Here is a 17925-nt window from a genome sequence, read left to right as displayed (position 1 = left end):
GTAGGGAACAGGAATCGTGTAGTCAATTTCGTTCCTTTACAGTTGTTTCTGCAATGGGAAAGAGAGCTGGCATATGTATAAGTCAGATGTGTGTATGTGGGCGCATTGTTAGCTGGTTGTTACTCTTTCATTTTTTGCTTGTTTCATTATCCAGCTTTTTGCTTGCTTCAGAAATTTACTGATAGACATAGGTCTTGTTTCATTTTACTGGAATTTAACGGTCAGTATTTTCATTGGAATTTACGTTTTTGTTTCGTTACTATATATACCTGCGTTTGTGTCTTTGATATAATATAATATAAAATAATAGTTTTTGCCTTTTGTATTTCCATATAAACAGAAATGAGTCTTATGCAATCAAAAAATAGCATTACACTCCGGATTCGAACTGGTGACCAGAAAGGAGCAGCAACTGATGCTAGCGTTTATGTTATATTATACGATACTTCGGATAACAGCAGTGAGAAGATCCTTGTGGACAACTTCTGGAAAAATGATTTTAAAATCGGGGCCCTCGACACTTTTGATATTCAACTCCCGGAATCGTTTACAGAAGTGAAAAAAATTGAACTCTGGACCGAAAAGCCCACAGTCGAATTAACATCTTCGATTTGGTTCATACAAACACTGGAATTGGTACGTGGGTTTACTAGAAAGAGCGTAACGTTTCCTGTTTTCCGTTGGATAAGGCCATCCATCCATTATACTCTTTATCCATGGGATACATTCTTACCACAGAACGATCCGGATAAGGAGCAACGGGAAAATGAAATCAAGTACAAACGTGAGATATATTCTTTAGAGTACAGTGAGGGGTCACCTGTTAAGGCAAGTATATTTTTAAGGATTTCTCAAAGTCATTTCATATTTCTTATATTTTATTTATTGTACTGTATTGCATTTATTCATCTATTTTGCAATTGTTTATGAAATTCGTGAAGCTGCCAAGAGTAGTGAGATAATCACAATTACTATATGTTAAATCCAGTATTCTCTTGAGGTGGACTACTATGCGCCAGTGTGGAGAGGATTATCAGAGATTAAATGATAAAAAAAGAGTTTCAAACGCTATCTCTCCGATGTTTGCTTCTTTCCAACACAGAATGACTTTGTTCTTGGTTTGGTTGGGACGGAGGTTGTGGGGTGGGTATTTTTTGGCGAGGACAGTAAATTATCAAATGCAAACCTTTCCAATATCCTACTGTATATTGATATTTGATAGAAAATTTGGCTGTTGTTTCTAGCACTGGACTACTTTAAAGGGTTAAACATTTGTTAAACATTTGATTTCTCATAAATATGAATATGACCTCAAAATACTTTCGGAGTTGGGGTAGAATCGATCATATCGACCCAAGAACTTGTCACGTCTCTCTTTTTTTTTTCTATTTGTACTGCATTTTTTTTAATGAAACAATGTTTGCTTTAAAAGTGTTTAGATGTATTGAAAGATACAGATGAGGAAATAATGGTAAAGCACTATGACCGGTAATCACAGGGATATGAGTTCGAGTTTCATGGTTGGCAGGGAGTAAACTATGAAATTTTAATTAATTCTTTTCTACTCTAGGCACAAGGCTCGAAATTTTTGTGGGGAGGGGGCCAGTCGATTAGATTGACCCCTTACGCAACTGGTACTTAATTTATCGACCCCGGCGGATTTTGAACTCAGAACGTAAAGACAGACGAAATATCGCTAACTTTTCTGCCAGCTCACAGCCTTTAATTCAGAAACATTGTTCACTCTGAACGCTGAGGTAAAAATTCGATCGGGCTCTATTTTGAATATAATGTCCCCCTCTAACTTACTTGAGATCAAATAAATAAATACCAGTAATGTACTGGGGTTTGAGGATTCAGTTCAATACACGCCCCATCTATCTGCCTCTAAAAGATCGGGGTTTTTGTTTAAAAATAATAAATCATAAAAATACCTGCCATGATGCCAAAATCATGCATTATGTACGGGGTGGGAGAATAAAGGTGATCGCATCAACATAGTATTGATTGCTACTTTATATTATCGATATCTTCGACAGCAATCATCGAAGTCAAACCTGAGAGAATTTCACCTCGGAACATAAAGAGACACTAGATCAACTTGATGGACGCTCTACCGATTCTAATAATCCGCTGCCGTTAACATGATTAATAATAAGAATATGTTAAATATCTTTTCAAAACATTTTCTATTTTTCTTTGAACAGTTGAAAACTTTGCCAGCTGATGAAGAATTCTCAAAAACATATCAGGTAAGAACAATTGATAATAAAAGTATTTTACACAACTCTACGTGTATGTAAATATAGGTATAAGGGTACATAAATATATATATATCCATACATATAAATTTGACATGGGCGATTCTTTCTTGTCTTGGGATTTACGGTCAAATGGCTGGGTGGAATTGCGCGAAAAATTATAGATGTGTAGAATGATCCGATGCTGGGCTTTGTATTTTTTCATAGCTCCCATGGTTACCGAGATAATCTACTATAATAATACTCTTGTATTTATAAATGAGAAAGGAAGGGGTGCTAGATGAATAAGACAGGAAGGGGTAATGTCATACTTGGTAGTGGGATGATGAAAATTGTACGCTGAAAAATTAATCAAACAGCGTTTCAACTTTGTGTGAATATATATGTGTGTATGTAAAAGGGGATACGTACCAAGAAACTCACATTTTACTGGCAAAAAAAGTATGCAACAGTGATTCTACAGGACTACACTGAAACTATCGATTAACATGTGGAAGCCGTTAAGTACTGCATTTCTACATCTAGAGAAAAATATACGTGTGTGTGTGTGTTATGAATGGAGAAAGAGGATAAGGAAAATAATGCAAGAATCCATAGCGCGTCGAACAAATATGCTCTCCGTGAATTAGTTATATCCCTTTACGTCCAAGTGTTCGATGACATTTCGCCCGCCAAACTACACGAAACATTTTTTTAATTTTTATTCCAGTGGCAAATATTTTCTGTGAAATGGGATACAAAGCTGAAAAATTGGCTTAGTGGAGTCACAACAAGTTCCTGGGAGAAACTGGAAGACCTGGATAATATTTACTATAAGGAAGGGATTACAAAGCCAAAAGTGAGTTCCTTAAATATTTTCGTTTTTCAATATCGAGCATTTGTGAATAATACAGATGTTTTTAGGTTTAAAACATCATATAAACTTATCAAAATCTACAAAACGTAATAAATAAATATATATATATACACGCAGACACGCGCACACACACACACACACACACACACACACACACACACACACACACACACACACACCGACGTGCGGTGTTCATTAAAGATTTTCCCTGATCCACTTCCTAAGGACTGGGATAAACGAAACTTGACATAATTATTAGTCCTTCTCTATATGGCCATCACCAATGGCGACACAGTTCTCGCATCGCTTCATGCTTTATGCTTAAATGTATTGTCTTTATTATACACTACAGGCTAGTGCATATTGGAACGAAGACACGTGGTTTGGATACCAACGACTTAACGGTTGTAACCCAAAATCAATAAAATTGTGTGAAGAAATCCCTTCAAAGTAAGTCAATATTTTCCCTATTTAGAATAATTGTATATTTAAACAAAAACAATTTAAATATTTGGGGCTCACCAAGCATCCCCAGATCCACAGATTATTTCAGTTGCTTTTAAGATAATCTTGTTTTTAAATTCATTTTTACACATTCATTTGTCAAAAAATTGCTTTCTTTTCTCTTTTTTCCTCGTTTTTTGTAAATACTCGTAAAGGAAGTTTTCGTTTACAAATTGTAAGAATAATCTTATTTGATGGAAATATCTCCAGTCACTACTTATATATGTAGCAAAAACTAATAAGTTTTTTTCCGTCGTTCCAAACGAAAAGACTTTGATGCAAATATCTACAATGTGATTTTATCTCACATCTATTAACTTCACAAAATGACTTTGGCCAATGCAGACGACCAATAATGTTACCCGATTCTGTTATTATTATGTTGTTGTTTTTTTTATTTCTTCTTTTTTTTAGACTTAGGGTGGATGAAGACATGATGAAACCAGTTCTGAACGGAAAAACATTGGAAGAATTAATCCAAGAGAAACGACTGTTTTACACAGACTTGGAAATTTTAGAAGGCATTTGCCACAAAGAACAATATGATGTAAGTCACATACACACTCATACACACGCACACATACACACATATAACAAATATATGTATACATACACACATGAAGACAGTCACATTCATAAGTAGCAGAACAAATGAGAACGCGATAGCTTCTCTGATGATCCACCGGGTTCATTCTGAGCGGGACCGGTGATTTTTAACGCACTTCATTAGATGTGGGCTCATTAAAACGGCGTAAAATGTCCTTTACTACAGATTACTATATATGTAGCAAATGCGTAAATACACACACACACACACTCACAGACACATACATACTCATAGAATTGACAATACTGAAAACAGTAAAACATACACACGCGCTGATAAGGCAGCATAACAGGAATACGATAAGGACGCTAAAACTTTAAAAAGTATTATCTTCAAACTGGTTATAAGGACTGGAATAGCATTTCTGTAATTATATTGAAAGAGCCGCTGAGGCTTCCTCCTTCACCAAGTTTCAGAATTTGTTATAATAACCAGAATAACATATTCTTTCAGACATATTTGCAAGTGTTGAAGGTGCTGTCAAATCCAACCGAATCTTCACGTTGGTTACAGAAACCAGAATAATATTTCAGCACAAAAGTAGTGATAACCGTAAATGCTGTTGAAACCGCAACTTTCTATGATGAAAAGTGTGTATGTATTTCAGATATGTGCGCCTATTGCGTTATTTATGCTGAATTCCGAAGATGATTTGGTGCCAATTGCAATACAACTGCAACAGCAGAAAGGGGCAGACAATCCTGTAAGTATCTCAGCAATACGTTGTTTTCTTATGCAATTGTTTTTTACGTATATTTTGTTTTGATATACTTTTAGCTTTGTACATAACCTTACCCTGTTATTGAACGCCAGAAGCATCAACACAAGGAACATTAGTGAAACCTTTCCAACAAACTATCATCAAATGTAAGCATAGTAGGCCGGGTAATGTTGTTTGGGACAGACGAGAAAAAGAAACGAGCAAGACTAAGATCTCCGGCGTTGCAGTAAGGTGGATAAAATTTTGCTATTTCTCTCGAGAGATGTCTAAACGAAGGCTATGCCTCGCTCACTCTCATCTGTCGGATAGCCATTGGCTCTCTTCAGTCTGGTATAAACAAATATAAAGTAAAATGGGTAAAGACCACCATCGGTCATGAGCGTCCTTGGGGTTGCAACCAAGTATTTACCAACCAAGACACAAGTCCAGGCAAGGTTGTTCATGGAAGACCGGCTTTCGCCCATGCATACCAGCCTCCCGTCTCCGCGCCACCGACAATGTCCAAAGGAAAGGCAAAGCCCGATACAGCCTGGCACCTGTGACGTCGCAACTCATTTTTACGGCTGAGTGAACTGGAGCAACGTGAAACAAAGTGACTTGCCCAAGAATACAAAAACGCAGCCCGGTCCGAGAATCGAACTCACTACCCCATTATTGTGAGCCCAGTGCGTTCGATTCCCGGACCGGACTGTGTTTCGTATTCTTCCGCAAGACACTTTATTCCACGTTGCTCTATATTTAGGAGCACTTCGTCGGTTACGACGACGAGCATCCTAGCTGATACGATCAACAGAACAGCCTTCTCATGAAATTAAAGTGCAATTGGTTGAACTACCCTTAACGTAGTCCTCAGGGTATTGAACTCACGACCTTACGATCGTGCGCCAGATAGCCCAACCCAACCACACACAAATTTCCATTCTGTCATATGGTATAAAGCTCTCACGTTCCCATCTATTCCCCAATGCTTATTCTCAAAGCCACTTCACTGACCTCTGCTCGCTCGCCATATTTCTATGTCTTCTGGTTAATTTCATTTCTTTCTCTGCATTTTTCCTATTAAACTATTACAATATTTCCTTTCTTTCAGGTCTTCCTGCCTACTGACGACTGGGGCGTTTGGACCCTTGCGAAAATGTGGTATAACCTGGCTGATTCCAGTTACCATCAATCTGTTGTGCACCTAGGTATTATCATTATTATCATCATCATTATTATTATTATTATTATCATCATCATTATTATTATTATTATTATTATTATTATTATTATTATTATTGTTTATTCCACCGAGGTCGACTTTGCCTTTCGTGCTTGTAGCAGTGTTCACACCGCCATAGCCAGCCAAGTGCCAGATAGATGTTTAAGGTTTACCATCTACAAAAAAAAATACTCCTTCAACCGGAAGCTTCAGCACAATTTTCGTCCACCCAATTTATAATTTTACACATGATTGCCTCGAGGCTATGATGGAAACTGTGCTCAGATGTAGAGACGTCATAAAACTGAAACATGCTGCCAGTTAACAACCCTTTGTTGCTGCAATAATCAATATTGACTGATTTCTTTTGCTCGGTTATTTGCTTTCTTTTCTTGTTACATTCTATTATGTTATTTAATCTCGTGATTCCCCACCCCCCACTGATTTAAACATCTTTATGAAAACTTAACCGTGTCACACGACACTGGCTTTCAGTCATGCAACCATAACTACTCGGGGCTGGTCTTATGATGAGAATGGATTACAAAAGAATACTTAAAGTCCTAATGTACAGCCAGCTTGAATGTGGACAAGGAAATGTTTCACAGCCATTGCTCGGGTGCAAAGAGAAACTAAAGAGTAACCTTTTGGTTGCCAATATGCCGTATGAGATCTTTGATTAAGTGGCTCTAGAATGACTAAAGCTCTGTGTGTCGAGATGCACCATTTGATGTTTTGTATATAACACCTCACCTCTAATATTATCGTCACATGAACAACAAAACAGAAATTTGATATTCGCTTGAGCCAACCGTTCTATTTTTCATGTTTATTTATAGCTAGGTAAATATCCAGGTTAGAGGGATATAACTCATAAATATAAATGATGTTTCCAATGGAAAGCTAGTGTTAATCTCCTTGGTAAAGTGGTTGACCATATGGGAGTGAAAACTTCTTTTATAGCAAGGTCATACATAAGAGAATGGGACTTAAATACATTCATCCACAAATCGGCATCTCACATTCACATAAACGCTCATACCGTACACATTAACACATACAAGAATAGACGAGCCATTACGCATATATTTACGACATCCACATTTACATATCAAGAAATATGCGTAATTGCTCATATATACATGCATATATATGTGTGTGTGTGTGTGAATCAGTTGACAGCAAAAAAGAAAAAAAGGAAAACATTTTCTTGTTCCTATCATCAACAATGAAATGCATAAACGACGGATATCTCAACAACAACAACAACAACAACACTTCCCCTCCAACAGCAAAGCAATAAAATTCATAAAAACTTTCAACGAATATATTTTGCAGGTTTAACTCATTTATTGATGCAAGTGGTTGTTCTTGCCCTTCACAGAAACGTATCTGTGTCGCATCCAGTCTACAAGATTTTGGCACCTCACACACTTTTCCTTTTAGCCATCAACGAGTGAGTTTTGTTTTTGTTTTTGTTTTTTTTTTCTGGGGGTTTTCTTCTCTTGTAATAGCAAGAGATAACCTCTAATTTTCAGTCGCATTCTTCACAATTTACCAACAATAAAAATTAGTGAAACAATTTTTTTTAGTAGGAATAAATGTTTGGTAAGATCAGTTGCTATAAAGAGTAAGGAAATATCTATCAGATGGCAAAAGTGCTAAAATGCTTAGTCAAATCTTGCTCAAATTATATCTTACGTGTCTTAAATATATGAAAGACATACGAGATGAAGTTATCCTTGACGTGCTTTCTCTCTATATGCTATACCTAGGGACGATGGTAGTCATAGACGACCATGTAAAAATCTAGGAGTTCAAAATTGGCCTTGGAGAAATAGAAATGTGATTACAGATAGGTAGATAGTTAGATAGATAGATAGATGGATAGATAGATAGATAGATAGATAGATAGATAGATAGATAGAGAGAGAGATAGATAGATAGGTAGATAGATAGATAGATAGATATGTATATACACATGCATAAATATATAATTGTTTACGTAATTCCTATTCCCTTGTCCATTTAATAATTCATATTACTCAACTCATCTGACGATTTAGCATAAATATTGAGTTATAACAATCAGTTATTGATATCACTACACGTAAACGAAATATGTGTATATTTGCGCCCGTTCGTGTGTGTGTGTGTGTGTGTGTGTGTATGTGTGTGTGTGTGTGTGTGTGTGTATGTAGGTAGGTAGGTAGGTAACATTGATTTTATATAATAATTATCACCACCTGGGCGTTTAGACGCACCTTTCTTACAATATTGTTCAATTTTTTGATTCACCTGATTTTATTTTCCCAGTTATGCATTTCAAATACTAGTATCGCCTGGAGGTTTGATCGATAATGTAATGGTGATTGGACGAGATGGAATGTTTGAACTTATTCATAAAAGGTAAGATATAAACGCAAATTATCCTGTGTCAACTGTATTATTGATGAGGTTGAACAGATAGGTATGTTCAAAAAGCAATAGGAAGTGCCCAGTTGCATACTCTTACGTGAAATTTGAGTCCAGTTTGTCTGAGCTTGGACTGTCATGCTATCACTCCGATGCTGCTTCTTCTTTTTTTCTGGTACTCTATGCATAGGTCTGTGCGTATGGGGAGGCTCTCTCTCTGTATGTCTGCATCTTTTTTCTGTGTACGTGTATAGTATGTCTGTGTGTATGTATCTGTGTTATGTATGTGCGTGTGTGTATGTGTTTGTCTGCCTCTGTTTGTTTTTGAGTGTGTGCGTAAGTGTATATGTAAATATATTTCTACTATTATATCTTATTAACTTTTGGATATACACGTTTTATATACATCCGTATTGACTTTCTCATTTGTAATGTCTTTATTATACATATACATACATACATATATATATATATATATATATATATATATATATATATATATATACAGATACGACAGGCGTAAATAGACACCCTTATAATCATGAATATTTATTTAAATCTGAAATTATACATTCAAATTATTTATTAATGGTTATTCTGTGAATATTTAATATTGTAGACATGTTACTGATCAGATGGGGAATTTCTTACCAAGTTTCATGCAGTAATCTCCCTAATATTAGTTTATCCCTGATATTATTATATATATATATATCTGTATAGTTCACAGGGATGGAACTTTTTAAGTGATGGACATCCAGCTACTGATTTTGAAAACCGAAAAGTAAGCGTTTCTCTTTTTGTTGATTTCTCGGCGTTCTGGTTTCAAATCCTGCGTTTCCAACTATAAGTTTATGTTCATAGTTTCGATGTTAGTAAAGAATTACTAGTTTAGATTAGGTAAGTGGAATTACTAGAACCAGAGCGAAGTGGCTTTAAGTATCTCTTCTGGGTTTTTGTATCCGGACAATACCTGAGACAGCTGTGGTTCCAACATCTCTCGGCCTTATCTTACCTTTGGACGGCATCGGTGGCGGGAGATGAGAGACTTGCATACGTGAACAACTGTGTGGTCTTGTATTAAAAAAATATATTTGCCCAAGTTTGTGACGTGGACAGAAGACTTCTGTGTTTAGCCCCTTGTGGGCAATAAAGAAATAAGAAACGTTAGCACGCCGGGCGAAATGCTTAGCGGTATTTCGTCTGCCGTTACGTTCTGAGTTCAAATTCCGATGAGTTCAAATGTGCCGGTCTTTCTTTCGGGGTCGATAAATTAAGTACCAGTTGCGTACTGAGGTCGATCCAATCGACTGCCCCACCCACCCAACAAAATCTCGAGCCTTGTGCCTAGAGTAGAAAAGAACATAATCAACACGTTTCTCTGGCGCAACTCAGTTTAGTTGAGAACATATCTCTGCTTTCTAACTTCAGGTTGATGATCCGAAAGTTTTACCCAAATACTATTTCAGAGATGATTCACTTCTATTGTACAACTCAATATATAAGTATGTATCCAGCTATATAGATATCTACTATGGTAATTATATCGATTTGTTTATCTGTTTTATGTTATATTTATTATATTACAATAAATAGGTTTGGAAGAAAGAAAGTTGTAGTCAAAGAGTACAGCAGGGCTCGCCGCCGCCACCCTACCGAAGCTTCGTGGTGCTTTAGAGGTTTTCGTTCAATAAACACTCACAACGCCCGGTCTGGGAATCGAAACTGCGATCCTACGACCGCGAGTCCACTACCCAAACCACTGGGCCACTGCGTCTCCACACACACACACACACACACACACACACACACACACACATATATATATATATATATATAGCACATATATATGTGTGTGTGTGTGTGTGTGTGTGTGTGTGTGTGTGCTGTATATATATATATAAAAGCTATATATTTAAGCATACATAGCGTCCCGTTGATATATAGGGAGCAGAACAAAGCAATTTACTGCTACGTTGGGGACAGAACACGTGACGCCGCAAAAGCAATAGATAAATCCATTTCTTTTCTTTTTATCGATTTAGAAATTGAAAACAAATTGAAGGAACGAGAAATTGTTACAAATAACCGCTTGTTTTACTTTTAGTTTTTTTCTTGCCAAAAATGAAACCATCCGATATTTGTACAGGATTTTTTCTAATCATATTTCCGTTTTAATTACAAATTCAGCTAATGAAGACGATGTAACTAATGACTGGGAGATACAAAACTGGATAGAAAGTATGGCCGTAGGACACGAGAATGGAGGTTTACAGGTAAATGATGTTTATAATTATTGGAGACTGGTTGTTGTTGTTGTTGTTGTTGTTACTGTTGTTGTCCATGAAGTTGTATAAAATTAGGGTTCCTTATTTTTCTCAATGCCCCTACGCTGGACCGTTCAACCTGTTAGTTACAAAATCCAGGAGTAAATGTTTAGTATTTGATCTCCAGTGTCCTATGAAGTCAAAAAAGATTGAGAAAAATTGCCACAGGCTGTGATATGAGGTTGATTTGGGTGCAAATTTTAGCAGGTCGAACAACGTAGGAAAAGCTTCCTCGTTTTGATGTCTAATAGTTTCGTACGTTCTCGGAATTCACTTGCCATTGAGTCTAGTTTTGTTTGGTCTGATCTGGTAGTAGGCATCATGCTATTGCTAATTGTTTTAGTCACTTAAATGATCATCAACTGCTATAGAGACACTCTAAGCCCGTCTACCTCTTGACCCACAAAAAAAGGGAGATGTGGTAACTGCAGGGAGAGAAAGAGAGAGAAGGGGAGAGAAAGCTGCAGCAGCAATCGACTGGTATACATTCACAGTTGAGCAAGCTGGAGCAACGTAATATGATGGGCCGTTCTCAAAGACACAGTGGGACGCTCAATCTGGGAAGAGACATCCCCGACCATTAGGCTACGCGATTTCACACTTCAATAGAGTTGAATATAAAATTCTGTCCGTTGCTTTTTTACAGGGTTTACCAATGAAAGATGGCAAAGGTCACATGTCTTCAAAAGAAGAATTAAAAGAGATTCTAGCCATAACTATCTTCACCTGCAGCGTGACACATGCCGCTGCCAATTTCCTGCAGTATGAAGAATATGGTTTCCCTACAAATTATCCAATGACGCTAAGGACACCATTGTTAAAAGACAAAGTAAGTTTATTTTTCGTTTTTTTCTTTTTTTATAGAATGTTTTATATAGCTTGTTAATGTGTGCTAGTATGCGATAATGAAGTATGCAATATGTGATAATGATCATGTATTAATTTATAACATTGTGAGATAATATGTCATATTGCAGGAATCTCCGACAACATTTGATAACATGTAATAACGTATGATTAATGTATTGCAGCATTAGGGATAATGCAACAAAAGAAATATCTGCTGTGTAAAATCTTAAAGAGAAGTTCAAGCAAATAAGTTCGTTTCCAACCATTTTATCAATTGAAAGTAACCAAGTACGTTAAATATACGTTCACTCTACGACATGTAGATCTATGACGAAATGATGTGGTGGAGATGTTGTTAAACCGAAGATCAAGGTCACTGACACACAACATTGTAGTCGTGAGAACACTGAAATGACTTGTTGGAAACAGTTTTAAAAGTTCAGCTTTTTTCTTGCACATATCTCTTATGAGTGGGTTAATGTAGACGTAGACCTACACAAGAATGGTTTATTTTCCTCTTTGTTCTTTTCATTTCCGCCATTTTACATCTATAGAACCCTAAAACAGAGAACGATGTCATTGCTGCTATCCCCAATAAAGCAGAAACTTTTAACATTGTAACACTGACTCGCGTACTCAGTGAAAGCGCAACCAATTCCTTGGGTAATTTTGAAACACAATATATCTACGACCCGAAAGCAGTTGGTTGTGTCAAAGAGTAAGTATAAATGTTAAATTATACGAAAAAAAATATACAAGGCATGTGATATTAGGAGGCTCTCCAATACGTCATAATGTTGTGTTCGTTAATTTGATAATGTAGATAATATGTGATAACATGGGTTAATGGGATGTGGTGTGAGAACGTGATATAATACGATAATGATAAAGTGAGTAAACATCTAATAACGTGAAAATGATGTCATAATTTGTGATAGCATCATATGTGATACCATGTAATAATCTTTTCTACTCTAGGCACAAGGTTCGAAATTTGGGGGGAGGGGGCCAGTCGATTAGATCGACCCAACTGGCATTTAATTTATCGATCTTGAAAGGATGAAAGGCAAAATTGACCTTGGCAGAATTTGAACTCAGAACGTAAAGGCAGAAGGAATACTGCTAAGCATTTCGCTCGGCGTGCTAACGTCTCTGCCAGCTCACCGCCGTAGATGCATGAAATATATATGTGACATTGTGTAGCATATATGTGAAAATGTACTAATATAATACGTCATAACATGTGAGATCAGTATTATCTATTAATATCATATAATGTATGGTGTTAACGTGAGATGGTATGTGTTAATATGACATATAATATGTAATACTATGTGATAATCAATGATAATATACTGCAATGCAGTATTATGCGATTAATATACGATAGTATGCAATAAAGAAATGATGTTATATGTTAATATCTGCAAGTATTGGATAATGGTATGTAATAAATTTGATAAAGAGAAATCGTATTATAACGTGGCAACATGTGATATGTCGTGATATATTTTAATATGGATTAATACGTAATATAACATGATAATGTGATAACATTTGATATACATGACAATAGGATGTATACCATATAAAATGTTCTTGTGCTAATGTTTGATAATATATTTAAAATGTGTAACTTTGTATGAATGAGTGTGAAAACGGGATAAGTAGAATATGTGATAATTTTATTAAGTTTGATAAAAATGTTAAGTTTGAATATTTAACAATATGAAAATTATAATATCTCTGAGACTGAACCAAAACTGGTGAAGAAGCACGTGATAAAATCTTGGTACATTTCATTCTTAACTGGCAACGTTAAGATGAAAAAGTGACAAGGTCTCAGTGGTAGTATTACTAAATGTGTTCTGGAAAACAGACAGAATTTAATCTGCATTAATATCTCGTTATATTTTTCTTATTTCTTTTTTTTCTTCTCGTTCTCTCTTTTTCTATTTTAGTTTCCGGTCAGACTTGAAAAGAATTAGTGACGGAATTAGAAGAAGAAATAGGACCTTAGATAAACCTTACGAAGTCTTGGACCCTGTCAACATTCCTAATGCTATCAGCATTTAAATATGTGTGTGTGCGTGTGTGTGTGTGTATACATATTATATTATATTATATTATATTATATTATATTATATATCATTATGCTACAATATACTATATTAAAAACTTCGCTTCTAAAAAACTTCACAAATTACTATTCTGTGTTTCACATTATTGATCATCAGACAGAAGCGATCATTTAGATGATTAGTTACGGAAAACACTGGTGATGTGTTGATGTTTTCCGGCAGAAGGTTGCCGATAGTTTAATTGAGGTGTTTCTATATTTTGCTATTCTATGCCGATTTGAATAAAGTATATAAAAACTCAATAGTTACCTTACAACTCATATTGTTGTGGTTTGCTGAAAATGTTATTATATAGGTTATTCTATAAAATAATAGCTTTAGCGGTTTCCCTATTTATTGCATATATTCATAGACATTTTGTCCTAGAGTTGTGTATTTCGGCAATTTGATCCTTCTTTGTCGCTTCATAAGAATTTTTCTCTCTTTGGGAATGATATTTTTATGTATTTTCACATTCCTTTCTGAAACAACTTTAATACATATGGCTAGCATTACTGACCTTAATTGCTTGGTTTATACGACATTGTTTTTCAGAGAGCAACTTTCGAATCAGTTATGTTTGACAATCTATTTTCACTCGATTTCCAGTCAGCGCTTTGGAAGTTCGAGCTCGACACAGGTCGATTGTTTCTTGTAAGAGGTTTATCTATAACCTCCTATCGCTAAATATATTGTAAGTTCTGCAAGAACATGGTGGAAGAAAATAGGCAGCATCCCGTTCACATGATGAGTGAGTTTCGTGTTAATTATGAAGTAGTGATATCAAATGTTATTGCCGCTGGCTGTGTGGAGGGGTAGTATTTGTTCTACGAAGAAGAAGGTCAAACAGGGATTTTGTTTGTCTTTGTTCATTCGGTGACATTCCTGAGAGGAATAGGCCTGCCTCCGGGTTGGATGGTACTGCGTGTGTTAAAGCCACTCAGAAATAGTACATTAATGAGTACATTAATTTTGCTAATAATTTTTATAACTCTCATAGGCTATCTTTAAATTTACCATCATGATTTGAGATATGATTATTTGCCAACATAATATGGCAGTCCTGGTTAGGACGAATGTTATTGTTATTTAGCCCCAGGAAACATCGTCTCCAGGTGGCTATATGACACACTATCTGTGTCCTTATATTTTCGAACAAGGGAGTTTAGCGTCTCCACTCAGCACAAAGCAATATCTGCGTACCGCAGTTTCTGGGTTATTTTTCTTTGTCAGCACAGAATAACTGCTCGTCTAGAGATGGCGCTGCTAAACTCTTGAGAGAAATGGAGAGAGGGAGAGAGAGAGAGACAGAGACAGACAGAGAGAGAGACAGAGAGACGGACAGAAAAAGAAAGAGACAATCTGCGTATGTGTCTAAAAGAACAAGAGAATATGTTTTATCGTAGTTAGGAAGTTACCCGAGTTGGAAAGTTCGATCCAAGTAACAACAACAGCAACAACAACAGTTTGTGCTCGTAAAAGTTGAAATTCGTCGAATCCGGAGAAAATTACCACCAACCAGGATATAATAACAACAAAAATGAGACTCTAACATGAATTATAGTAATTACAAGAATTCCATAATCAATTAATTATTCTTAACGAGAGAATAACAGAAATAATTTATATAATAACAGATGGATAATATAATAAGCAGAAAACAAATTCCTAGCCATAACCTGGTTTTCGGTAATTATAAGAAATAAAAACGGTGAAAAAGGATCTTATTGCAGCCATAAATCCATATGGCTGACAGGCACGTCTGTGTATAAATACAATATTAGCTAAAATATATCAGGTAGCGAGCTGGCAGAATCGTTTCCGCACCGGACAAAATGCTTAGCGGCATTTCGTCCAACTTTACGTTCTGCGTTCAAAGTCCGCTGATGTCGAGTTTGCCTTTTCCTGTCAAAATAATATAAATAAGTACCTGTGATATAAGTATATATATATGTGTGTGTGTATATATATATATATATATATATAGAGAGAGAGAGAGAGAGAGAGAAAGATAGACAGGGAGAATAGAGAAAATGGTGACATAGACAGGAAGAAAAGGAGAGACCTTCCGTTCGTTTTGTTTTTTCTTCCTTTTTTTATCAGGTGAAAATAACAGTTGGCAGCAGAAAGTAAGAAAAAAAATCAGATTCAAAGTAAAATTTTGCGTCTCTTGTGGTGTTGTTACCACATGTCAGTTCCCACAAGACGGCTTTCCAGCCGTGGACTTCTCACCTCTTTACCTTTGTTTTCCACTTACTTCTATTATGTAAGTATTTTCTGCCGTCGCTATTTCTCCATGTTCACCTGATTTTATTATTAATGAAGCAACAGGTGAAACGACTCCATTATATTTTCAGGCATAACGTATGTATATATGTGGGATCCGGAGAAAATTATCAACAACCAGGATATACATACATACATACATACATACATACATAGGCTCGCGCGAGCACACACACTCACACGTGCGCGCGTACACACGCACGTGCTAGTGTGCATGCATGAGTGTGTATCTGTATATATGTGTGTACGTGTGTGCGCGTGAGTGTGCGTGTGTGTGGATATGCGTATGTGTGTATATATATATGTGTGTGTGTATGTGTGTGTGTGTGTGTGTGTGTGTATGTGTGTGTGTACGTACACACTTGCGCTCACCTGATAGTAAGTATCTAAATTTCATACGACTCTTTTACATAAAAATAAAACAAGCTTTTGGCGGTTTTATAGATATTTCACAATGATGCTATGATGCTAGGTGTTTCCATTATTTTGTCCAACCCCTGTATATACATACGCATATATATATATATATATACAGCACGTATTTCGTGTTTCAAGTTGTTTACGTTTTATGACGTCCTGTACACATATATGCATATGTTTATACATATATATGTAATTATGTACATATATGTATACATGCATATAAATATATATATATATATATATATATATATATATATATATCGTAAATCTCAAAAAGATGAAGAACAAACGCAACAAGAAAAAAACAACAACACGAGGATGTGGTACATGCAAAGTATCAGCAGACGCTCAAGGAAAGAACGAAAGGTAGTTTTACGTTTCGAGCATGGCTCTTCGTCAGAAACAGGAGACGGAAGAAAGTCCAAGAGGAAAGGAAGACGGACGAAATATATGTGTGTGTGTATGTGTTTATCTATATATGTGTGTGTGAGTGTGTACATATATATATATGCACACACACACACACACACACGAGGGGGTCGTGAAATGTTCCTGGCTTTGGGCAAAAGAAAATACAGGAGAATCAGTTAATTATGATTTTATTCAACATACTTTCCACAGACAGACACACTTATTGCAACGGTCCTTTAGTTTTTCTAAACCCTATAAAAAGAACTCGGATGGTTGGGCCTCCGACAGGCTTTTCGCGATTCCCTTACAGTCAGGAACTTCTCAACACCCCTCTTGTGTATGTACCATATATGCAATGTCTGTAATGTAGGTATGTATGTTTGTATATATATGTATGCATACAATACATGTGTGCACCTACGTATATATGTAATGTATGTATATATGCATGTGTGAATGTATATATGTAATATATATGTGTATATTATTCCTTCGGGATGGTGTGTGCGTGTGATTATTGTGTATAAATGTGACGGAGCATGTGTCTTTCTGCCTATCTTTTATTTGTGCCAGTGTGAGTCTGTCTGTCTGTTTGTCGGTGTACGCGTGTATGTGTATACTTGTAAGTGGGTGTGTGTGTTTACTTTAGTGAGTGTGTACGAAGAGACGAGTGACAGCTTTTTTGGGTGGAGGGCTGTGGTTATGCGTATGTATGTCATATTGTGCTTGCGTGTGCGTGCGTGAATGTGAGTGAGAGAGAGTGTGAGAGAGAGTGTGAGAGAGAGTGTGAGAGAGAGTGTGAGAGAGAGTGTATGTGTGTGAGTGTGCGTGTGTGTATCTGTGTGTGTGTTTGTGTGTGTGTATGGTAATGGATTCCAAGTAATAGTGCGTGCTGCTATGTACTGAGTGCCAGGAGGTGGGGGTTCAAGCAATTGTGAAGTATA

At 36.2% G+C, this 17925-nt stretch overlaps 2 protein-coding genes across 2 annotated transcripts in view; both read left to right on the top strand.

Moving 5' to 3' along the window:
• The first annotated feature begins 305 nt into the window (after nt 1-305).
• On the top strand, nt 306-13944 carry LOC106873092 (polyunsaturated fatty acid 5-lipoxygenase). Its single transcript, XM_014920316.2, has 15 exons — nt 306-828; nt 2208-2252; nt 2971-3099; nt 3470-3567; nt 4036-4168; nt 4836-4931; nt 6040-6136; nt 7489-7606; nt 8467-8559; nt 9289-9349; nt 9997-10102; nt 10756-10841; nt 11539-11721; nt 12296-12459; nt 13703-13944. The coding sequence occupies exons 1-15, from the start codon at nt 343-345 to the stop codon at nt 13815-13817; spliced, it is 2010 nt and encodes a 669-aa protein (XP_014775802.1). The 5' UTR covers nt 306-342; the 3' UTR covers nt 13818-13944.
• A 333-nt stretch (nt 13945-14277) lies between these two features.
• The window catches only part of LOC106873090 (polyunsaturated fatty acid 5-lipoxygenase), a 19572-nt gene continuing 15924 nt past the window's right edge, over nt 14278-17925 (top strand). Inside the window, exon 1 of the mRNA XM_052975187.1 lies at nt 14278-16525. The gene's annotated coding sequence lies outside the window, so the exon portion shown is untranslated. The remainder of the gene's footprint in view (nt 16526-17925) is intronic.

This window comes from Octopus bimaculoides, chromosome 20 (genome assembly GCF_001194135.2).
Source record: "Octopus bimaculoides isolate UCB-OBI-ISO-001 chromosome 20, ASM119413v2, whole genome shotgun sequence".
Taxonomy (NCBI): Eukaryota; Metazoa; Mollusca; class Cephalopoda; order Octopoda; family Octopodidae; genus Octopus; species Octopus bimaculoides.
This window is presented reverse-complemented; position numbering and strand designations above follow the sequence as displayed.